This window comes from Anopheles funestus, chromosome 3RL (assembly GCF_943734845.2).
Source record: "Anopheles funestus chromosome 3RL, idAnoFuneDA-416_04, whole genome shotgun sequence".
Classification (NCBI taxonomy): Eukaryota; Metazoa; Arthropoda; class Insecta; order Diptera; family Culicidae; genus Anopheles; species Anopheles funestus.
This window is the reverse complement of record NC_064599.1, coordinates 44,640,658-44,651,261: the sequence shown is the minus strand read 5'-3', so window position 1 is coordinate 44,651,261 and position 10,604 is coordinate 44,640,658. Positions and strand designations below refer to the sequence as shown.

The window sequence follows — 10,604 nt, the reverse complement described above, 5'->3', positions numbered from 1 at the left end:
CTCTCATTCAAATGCTACTTGATTTTGACGCGTTTTACTGCTATAGTTGATGACTTTAAGAAGGAGCCGATGCTGCGGAGCTTGCGCGGTCCGAAGTCGTCGCGTCAACTTGAAGATTCTCCAATTCCATACTTGTGTTGGGGTACAGCTTGGTTTTGGTGTTTGGAAGGCGATGTGTTTGAATTTCGTTTTGATCAATCGTCGTGGCTGCTTCCGGTGGTGCGTATGTAGGTTGATTTTTCTTCATATGGTTTCGATGCGATAACAGATTCGTCAATGAATCCCAAAATGCGGCTAAGAGCTGCCAGCCAATTCCATAAATGTCGTACAGTATTCTACCGTGTATTATGGTGTCAATGATGAATTTGAGAGCTCTGGCGAGGATGTAGATACCAAGCGCTGTCGATGTTATGTTGCCCAACCATGTTGTCCACGATATGAATTTAGACCAATACTTCTCAAAGGCGTTGTGGATGATGTTCTCGGTGATTAATGTATCAAACGAGAAGCCTTGAAGATTCGGATGCTGGCCTGAGATTATCTTATGTACGACCGAAGAAGCAATTCTTTTGTCACTTTGCTCATACACCATGTCTTTCATCCGTTGTAGGTTTTCGTAGTCATACACACCACTTTCCATTAGACTCGGTAAGGGAGTATATGACCATTTCGTGACGACGTCCGTCGTTAGTTCTTGCGGTGGCGTCGTTTCTCTCAACCTCTGGTCTGTAGTATACCATCTTCCGCCGATGTTGAATTTAGCGGGCAGAAGTGGAGTGCAGTCTATCTGGATACCTCTTATTTGTAACACCCTAGTTACTGGTGCGATGAACATGGAGCGGTTGTTGTATATCACCGGTATTTCTTTATAACAGTCATCCTTCCTCTCGTAGGTGACGAAGACCGGCTTGCACTCAATAATGTACAGCACCTCCGCTGCGACTACCGCCGTGTGACCTGGTCGTTTAATCAGATTGGAAACAAATTCGCTAGGGTTGAGACGTGCGAGCGTTAACTTGGTTTCCATTAGAGCTTTATCGACCTTGCACATTTCCGTCATTACTGTTGTGTAGACGTCGTTTAGCTTTTGACCGAGGTAGCTTTCCACCAACGTTATTTTTGAGTTGAAATAGGTAAAGAGATCCAGGTTTCTCCCATTTATCGCCTTGCGTTTAAACGGCGATTGATAACCGTTTAACTCAAGTATAAAGATTCTCGGGTGATCTGTATTGTAACTGTCAAACCCGCAGATTTGCTTGACATCGCGCGCCCTTATAGAAAACATTTGCTCGTGTGTTATGAGAGTATACACGGCCTTTGTATCACCGCTTCCGTCGTTGTTAAAGGTCTTGTTAACTGTGCCTTCATAGATGATTTCGAAGTCGGTTCTTTCGCACAGTTTTTGATGGTCTACCTCCCAGGTGAGATAGCCGTATTCAGTATCCAAACACCAACCAACACTGTATGGACATACGATGCCGTTTCGAAGTGTTACTAGATCTTCCTCGATGTCTGCCGTTGCTGTGTAGTCAAACATGCTGATCTCATACTCGTAGTACACCAAGGCGTCTTCCCACCTGTTAGATGATGTCGTGTAGAGACGTCCGACGCAAGATGAGCCCTTGACGCTGCCGACGATTAACGTTTGCCCCCGGGTTGTTTGATTGCGACCAATTTCCCTAACCTTTTTATCGAAAGAGAGTGAAATTTCGCCTACCGTTTGAGCATGTCTACATTCGTCTGGTGTAAATTCCTTGACTATATACGCGCATCCGTTTTCATATTCGGAAGTGTGAGACCAAGCTCCGCAGTATTTAATGGAACGTTTGATAATTACTTTACATTGGCGAACGTGCGTTAATGTTTTCGGACTGCGTTGTAACACCTGGATTTTTGTCTCAACAGTAGTTATGTTCCTTGACTGAGGCATGCAAGAAGCTACTTTCATTAGAGAATAACTGGTTATGTTGATATTATCATTTGCACAGTCATATGCGATCAAACCGTTTACTGGACTGCCGAAGGCCTGAGCTGAAATGAAAAACAACATTATTATTACCAAGTTCCATGTACTATATATTCCCCAGGGAGTGTTAGATGCTTTCGATTTCACACGCCCGTGTGATTCCCTTGTAGTCGATACATCTTTTGTATTAGCTTTGAGGAGCTTAGCGTGCCTTGCGCAAGATTTTATTTGACGTTTCTTTACCTTACGTTTTAGCTGAAACATATCACCTTTTCCTGTGATAGTGTCTTCTGTGTGAACCCCCATGAAGTTTTTATCTTTTGAATTTGTTTCTGTCATTTGCTTCTTGTCTTCCTGGTTTACAACGTCTGGTTTGTTATAAACATCCAAAACTGCTAGACCAGTAACGGGTCTGTAGTATATGGCTTGTGCAGTTTTTACTTGGGCAGATTTCATGTGTTTGTTCTTATGCATCATTTCACGCATGATATCTTTTTCTTGGACTATCATAGCATGTTCTTGCTGTAACATTTCATTGTTACCTAGTTTCCCATAGACTAACCAACCTAGTCTTGTTTTCATTCCAATTGGTTCTTCAGGTTTGCCATATCGATGTTTAAACCCCATTAATAAATGACTATTATTCAGTCCTATCAAAATTGTAGGACGAACGTTTTCAAAACTTTCAATTGGTAGCCTTTTTAAGTGACGATATTTCTCACTCATCTCATCGTAACATAGCGATTGGACTGGCAATTTCAATTCTCTAATTGTTCTTACGTCCTTTAAACGAAAACCTCTTTTCGTTGCACCTTTGATGACCAATTGGACTTGTTGGCTAGTTTCATGAACCGTTTCTATACCTTGTGCCCATGTGAGCTGAAGCGGTGTGTTTGGCCCGATTAAATTCAATTGTCGAGCGACATTCGCATCTATCATTGTCAATGATGATCCAGGGTCCAAAAATGCATAAGTATTAATGGATTTATTTCCATTAATCAATCTTACCGGTAATATTTGATAGTAAGTTTCACATGTTTCTTCCACCTCGTGGTGGTTATTTATCTGCTCCGGTTGGATTGGAACAACTTGTTTTACATGGAGCATCTTGTGATGCTTATCCTTGCACCCGGCGATTCCACATGTCTTAGCGAATCTCCTAAGAGAAGATCCAACAATCCTTGATTGTGTGTGTGTTTGATCTCAAACATCCAAAACATAATTGTTTTTCATTTGCTATTTTCACTCGCTCTGAAGGAATTCGCTTTACCAGTGCGAAGCATTTCACCGTCTCATGCGGCTTGCTACATATCAGACAACTTTTAGTTATCTTTTTAGCTTGTTTGGCAACTTTTCCTCTTTGAATTGAGGTTTGTTTCTGTGAAGTACCCTGATCATGTAAATTAACATGCCCTTTTTGAGTATGAACATTAATCAAGCTCATCATTTCCGCCGTCTTGGCGTAGGGTTTGAGCCACCGACATAATTCTTCTAAATTCTGCACGTCTAGTGATGACGATGCAGCCGCCATATGTTCCGCTCTTTTCATTTGAATGTGATGCGGTAACTTAGCCGTTAAATCCATAACTTGTCTATGATCATGTAGGTATGTCGGTCTTTCCATCAGGTGTACATTTTTGACGAGGTTCTCCAAAGCACTCGTCATTTCCGAGATCACGTTTCGGGATTCCTTTCGTATTTTTTGAAGATCGTTTAGCAACTCCAGGTATACTAAATCTGGTCTCCCGAAAGTCTCATTTAAACGTTTTATTATCTCGGGAACATTTTCGGCCTCCATCATTAATTGTTGAACACTTTTATAAGCTGTTCCTTGTAAAACTTGTTTGAGACGATTCAAGTTTTCTAGGTTAGAAAATTGTCCTTCTTTGGATGTGTCGTCAAACGTTTTCTTGAAGTTGGGCCATTCCTTAGGGTTGCCATCGAATTTGGGAAGTTGCATTAAGGCCTGTCTCTTGATCAAGATCCCTATTTGGGTGGATTCACCACCGTTAGTTGCCATCAGCTTAACGAACTCTTTCGTTTGCTGTTGTTGGCTAACTATTAATTGTGATACGATTTCTTCAAAAGATCGATCCTTGACTGAAATTCCTTCTCCCATTATTGCTTCCTTTTCTGCGAGAGCCTTGATCTCACCCTTTTGTCGATTAAGCTCGTACTTAATCTGTTGGCACTTGCCACATAGCCAGCATTCCTCTGGCAATGGTTTCTGCGTCAAATTGATACATTTCAGGTGAAACCATCGGTCACATTCCGAACATGTGACCATTGTTTCTTCAGAGGTATCAACCTCATAACAAAGTCGGCACCTGCCGTTTGTATTTGTTGTGAATTTGTAAGGCATTTTGGACGAATCAATGATTTCCTTGCCGTGCTTAATAATAACGATGGTTTTACTTACCCTTTTTTATCGGATCGTTTTTACCTTCGCTTGTTGCCCCGACTGGAATCGTTGTATGATGGTGAATGATAAAACCGCGAACGATGAGTCTGAACTTGACACCTTGGCCCGTATTTTGCTCACTTTCACGATAGTAGAAGTTCAAGTATAGAGTTTGTCAAGCGATTTCTTTCGTTTGTTTAATAACTAAATAATTGAAAACTTCTTATCAATTTTTCACCTTCAATTTGAACGTCACTTGTAACCGCCTTACTAAAAGTTCTGCTCTTGTATTGGATTAGATTGTTGCGACGCTTAATCACTTTTTAACCGTCTTCACGAATCACTTGAAAGACAGAACTATATTGCTGTGCTTTTGGCGACAGCACACATTACTTTTCGTGAATTCGTTCACAGAGGATGCAATTTCGCGCAAGTTATTGCATTCTCCTCTCTGGAGCCACCATTTGTTGCTGACGGGAACAAATCGGACTACGGGGTCCGCCGTACAGAATTGACTATGCGAAGACTAGTCAATTTGAAGCTCTTGCGCTAGCTTCTTTTCGCGTCGCGGAACTATCGCACTTCTCTTGCGGAAATCGGCGATTGCCAAATCACTCGAGTCAGGACAACTAGCCTTTGCTTCTGGATTATCCAGAACAAGTATCTAGCTGTGGACTTTCGTAATTGGCGTTGCGGTCGTGCCGGAAGATGGCAAGTGCCAAAGTTACTTGAGTCAGGACGACTAGCCTTTTCTTCTGGGTTAACCAGAACAAGTATCTAGCCGTGGACTGTCGTAGCTTGGCGATGCGGACTTAAACGACGCGGACTGCTCTGCGGGAAGATGGCTTCTCAGATCAACTTGGATCAGACAACTAGCCTTTGCCTCTGGGTGAACCAGAGCAAGTATCTAGCTGTGGATCTTCGTGGGTATCCGATTAGCCAGAACCTAAGACGGAGTAATGAGCTTCGAACTCGACCGTTTGAGGTTTAGATTGCAAGAGAGCTTTATTAATAATTTCTTCCGGCTTATATACTAACTATGGATTCTGAGTTTTAAAGTAAAAGTGAGATGAAGAATTAGAACGAGATGGAATCATTTCAGTACGATAGCATTAAGAACATTCTTGGGTTTAAGCATAGCACGCGTAATGCATCCTCAGCGTTTTATGTCGATTGTTATGATTCCCTTGCTGGTGCGCGAGCATGATCAACTTACGCTAACGCTAACTAACTTCGGAATTGATATGTTTATCCCAACACACTTCCTAGTTTGTTTATGTTTATACGTAGCGCGCCATGACCGTTCGATGGCGCGATGTCGCGTTCGCGACAATAGCACCCATAATGCACCATCAGCATTTGACACCGTTCGATTCTCTGATTGTGTCTCACCAGTGCCCGAGCATGATCGCCTGAACGTACGACATACCGCTTAAGATCAGAACGCACTTCTGATTTGTTTATGCTTTCGCGCGTCGCGCTGTGACCATTTCATCATTTGATTCTCGCCTAACGCTTAAGGGTCTGAACGTGTACTGACTTGTCTTTGTTTATACGTATCGGGCCATGACCTGCTTTACCTTGCTTATGATTACTTAAAGTTCTCACATGCTCGTTCTATGATAATATGTCGTGTTCGCAACAGTTATCTATTGCCTTTCCTGCAGGATTTTACAATGCAGTTGCAGGGAAAGATCATCTTCTCCAAGATCGACCTGCACAAAGCATACGATCAGATCCCCCTGCACCCGGAAGACATCCCGAAGACGGCCATCACAACCCCTTTCGGGTTGTTCGAGTTCACCACGATGCCCTTCGGTTTGAGAAATGCGGCGCAGACGTTCCAGCGGCGTCCATGACGTCCTGAGAGGGTTAGATTACGTATTTCCATACATCGACGACATGATAGTCGCATCATCGTCTGAGGAGGAGCATCACGAGCACCTACGGCAACTATTCCAGCGTCTCGAGCAACACCAGCTGGCCATAAATCCAGCCAAATGCGAGTTTGGCCGTAGCGAGATCACCTTTCTACGTCCGAGATCACCTTTCCTTCTACGTAGAAGGAATACGTCCACTTCCCGAACGTGTGCAAGCCATTAGCGAGATGAAGCAGCCAGCGACCATCATGGAGCTTAAAAAATTCCTCGCTATGGTCAACTACTACCGCCGTTTTCTACCCCACGCATTGGAGACTCAGACCATCCTGCTGAAGATGACACCGGGAAATAAGAAGAAGGACAAAACTCCACTGGTTTGGACGCAGGAAGCCATCGAAGCATTCGACCGATGCAAAAAACATCTGCAAACAGCTACCTTATTGGCACACCCTGCTTCAAATGCAGAACTATCCCTTTGGACCGACGCATCGGATTTCGCCGCCGGAGCTGTTTTACACCAAATGGTCGACGGACAACTGCAGCCCTTAGGATTCTTCTCGAAGAAATTCGAGAAGGCCCAGCTGAAGTATTCAACATACGACCGGGAGCTGACAGCCGTCTATCTCGCTGTACGGCATTTTCGCCACCAGTTAGATGGACGTGAATTCCGGATCTACACGGATCACAAACCTTTAACGTACGCTTTCCGGCAGACACACGACAACGCTTCACCACGACGAGCGCGCCAGCTAGACTTCATCGAGCAGTTTACCACCGACATTCATCATGTACCAGGAGAAGGAAATATAACCGCCGACCTTCTTTCACATATCGAAACGGTACAAGTGACGCCTTCAATCGACTACGAACAACTAGCAGAGGAACAAGCCAGCGATCCAGAACTTGCCGATATACTGAGTGGGAAGACACCATCCGACCTGAACCTCCAGAAAACGCCGATCCCCGGATCCCACAAATCGCTGTATGCCGACTGCCCTGGAGGAATCACGAAGTCATACCGGAAACAACTGCTACACGCCGTCCACGACCTCAGCCACCCTGGAGCACGAGCCACCGCCAAATTGATGACGCAACTATTCGTTTGGCTGGACATCAACAGGGAGACCCAGAACTTCGTAAGGAGTTGTATCGCGTGCCAACGAGCCAAAGTAGGACGCCATACAAGAAGCCCCCTAACAGCGTATCCCACAACCTCCGCAAGGTTCTCTCACATCAACGTAGACATCATCGGACCATTTCCAGTCAGCAACGGCAACCGCTACTGTCTGACAATCATCGATCGCTTTTCCCGTTGGCCCCAAGCAGTGCCGATCCCGGACATTACGGCATCAACTGTCGTTTCAGCGCTGCTCTATCACTGGATCGCCCGATTCGGAGTTCCCTCTCATGTGACAACGGACCAAGGAAGACAATTCGAATCTTCCTTGTTCAGGGAACTGACGCGAGTACTCGGATCGAAGCACATCCATATGACCGCCTACCATCCGCAGGCGAACGGGCTAATCGAAAGGTGGCATCGCACCCTCAAAGCTGCCATCTGCTGCAAGGAAACGACCAGATGGAGCGAGCATCTACCCTTGATTCTGCTGGGACTACGAACCACCTATAAAGATGACATCAAGGCATCACCGGCAGAACTTGTCTATGGGACGACTCACCATCCCCGCAGAGTTCGTCGCAGAGAGGCCACCACCACCCGACCAATCCGACTTCGCCCAGACGCTACGGGAAGCGATGAGCAACATACGACCAACGAAAACCGCTTGGCATACCAACCGATCTTCATTCGTACACAACGATCTGCACAAATGCACCCACGTGTTTGTGCGTAACGACGCCGTCCGACCCGCCCTGACGACACCCTATCAAGGACCATACCGGATACTTCAGCGAAGCCTTAAGTTCTTCCAGATTCTGGTAAATGGACAACCGTCGCAGATATCTATAGATCGCCTAAAACTGGCCTACACAACAGACGATCCACCCGATTCGACGCCAAGACGAAAAGCACCAACGGACATCCCGCCATCAGCTGAGCAGCCATCTCGAACCCAAGAGCCGACGTTCAGTCCAGCATCACCAGCACAGACAGCTGATCGAGCCACCATCCGCAACCCAACCCCACCGATGTTACGACGAAAGGACGACAACATATCGACCGGCGTTACAAGATCACAACGCAGAGTTATAATCCCTCTACGCTATCGGTAACACCGGTCTAGGAGGGTAGTACTGTGGCGACCAAAGCGTCCTAATTAGTCAGGACACAAGCAAATAACACAGCGCCACCTAGGACACGAACATAAAACACAGCGCCACCTAGGACACGAACAAATAACACAGCGCCACCTAGGACGAAACAACAAAAGGACGAAAAGTTTCCATTCGGGGCGAGAACAATCAAATCCTTGTTCTTCGGCAGAGAACAATGAGATCCTTGTTCTCGGGCAGGAAACCAACCGACGGATAGAAAAAAGAAGAAAAATAAGAAATGGTTTGGACCACGCTCAGCAGGATATAAAAACGGTTGCATGCCCGTACCAGAGACAGTTTTTCGTCCTGACCTGAAGGAAGAACAGCCAACCGGCCCAAGAAGGAAGACTAGCCAACCGGCCCAAGAAGGAAGACCAGCCAACCGGCCCAAGAAGGAAGACTAGCCAACCGGCCCAAGAAGGAAGACCAGCCAACCGGCTCAAGAAGGAAGACCCGCCAATCGGCCAAGGGAGTGAGGCCAGCTAACCGGCCAAGGAAGGAAGGAAGGAAGTTATAATAAAAATAGGATTCCTCCCCGGGAATTCCTAAAAAGCTAAGTGTTTGGCAACGAAAAAAGCAAGAGCTTTTCGGTAGGCTGTCTGCTCTCGAAGTGTTCAAAGAAAAATATAATGCATCCGAAGAGCAGCAACAAATCGCAGTGAGAAAAGAGTGGCTAGAAGAAACAAGAGAAGAGTTCCTAAAGACTATGGAAAACGACGACGATATCGTCGATATATCGACGTCGAACGATATCGACGATTGATATTCAGAAGGGAATAGAGGAAGAAGCTGATTTCATGTCGAGGTATTTCAACATTAAGAGATTCTTACTAAGCCATGGGAGGGGATGGGAAGTGACACTGCGATTATGAATGCGTCAGCTTTAAACACTACAATATGCAACGCAGTGCAATCGAACAATTTGCATTTGCGATTATCGAAGATCGAGTTACCTGTGTTTGACGTGGAGTAATCATCGAGGTGGCTTATACCTGAGAATATTCAGTTAGCTGACCCGACATTCAGCTAGGTAGGACGAATCGATTTCATACTTGGTGCAGAGGTGTTTTTCGACTTGATGTTGGACGGAAAGGTGTCACTTGCTTCCAATCTTCCTACATTGATCAACATCAAGTTTGGTTGGATCCTTAGTGGATCGTGTTATCCCAAACATCGATTGCCGCATGTGCATCTTCGATTATATGCAAGGAGGAAGAAAATATTAATGCTTTGATGGAGGTTTTCTTTCGAGTGGAGGAGGTCCAAGATCAAGACGTAATGAGTGCTGAAGAACGGGAATGCGAACAGCAAGTGTGCGAAGTAATCTTCTTGCGCTCTGAATATTTTCAAAAACCATCAGTTGGATTTTGATTTACATTATACAACATTCCGTCGTCATTTGTAACATTTACGGGGACATATTTAACGACACTTTCATTTCTGGGTTCTGTTGTCAGTGTATGTAGCAATACCGCACTGATATGGGCATGGATCCGAACCCTCTAGAAGGATAATATAGGCACTCCATACCCTACTCCGACTCAATACGCATCCTTCGTACAGAATGGTAACATATCTCTCCAAATATCTGAGCTTGGGTATACGGGGAAACCCAACCCCTTGGGAAGATGGGTTATATGGCTAAATTGAGCTGAGGGAGACAGCCAGCGTCTGTTCTCCATGCCAGGGGCGGCCAGATGTCAATTCTGTCCTGGCATCCTATGGGACTTTAAACAGCTAGGATGCGTAGGCCCTCCGACGAGACAGGGTGTTGTGGGAGAGGCCTTGCAAGCCACCCACAATACAAATGCAACGAAAAGACACCAAGAAATTTCCAATCGGAGTTGAACCAGGCGCAAGAAGCATAGGAGAGGCGCAGGAAGCATAGGAGAGGCGCAGGAAGCATAGGCAGTTTTACGCCTGCCAACAAGATGACGAAGTGCCCCCGCCATCCTTGGACGAAGTCATCGGTGTCATCAAACAGCTGAAATGCAACAAGTCAGCTGGCAGCGAAGGTCTGATGCCGAGCTGTTCAAGATGGGTCCGGAGAGGCTTGTCGCGATTATGCATCCGCTAATCGTAA

General features: G+C 45.5%; 1 protein-coding gene across 1 annotated transcript; it reads left to right on the top strand.

The window, feature by feature from the left end:
* The first annotated feature begins 7,879 nt into the window (after positions 1-7,879).
* LOC125769419 (uncharacterized) lies at positions 7,880-8,479 on the top strand. The gene has a single exon (XM_049438139.1). The coding sequence runs from the start codon at positions 7,880-7,882 to the stop codon at positions 8,477-8,479; it is 600 nt and encodes a 199-aa protein (XP_049294096.1).
* The last annotated feature ends 2,125 nt before the right edge of the window (positions 8,480-10,604 follow it).

Coding starts and splice junctions, on each gene's coding strand:
- LOC125769419 (XM_049438139.1), top strand. CDS start 7,880: ATGACATCAAGGCATCACCGGCAGAACTTGTCTATGGGACGACTCACC.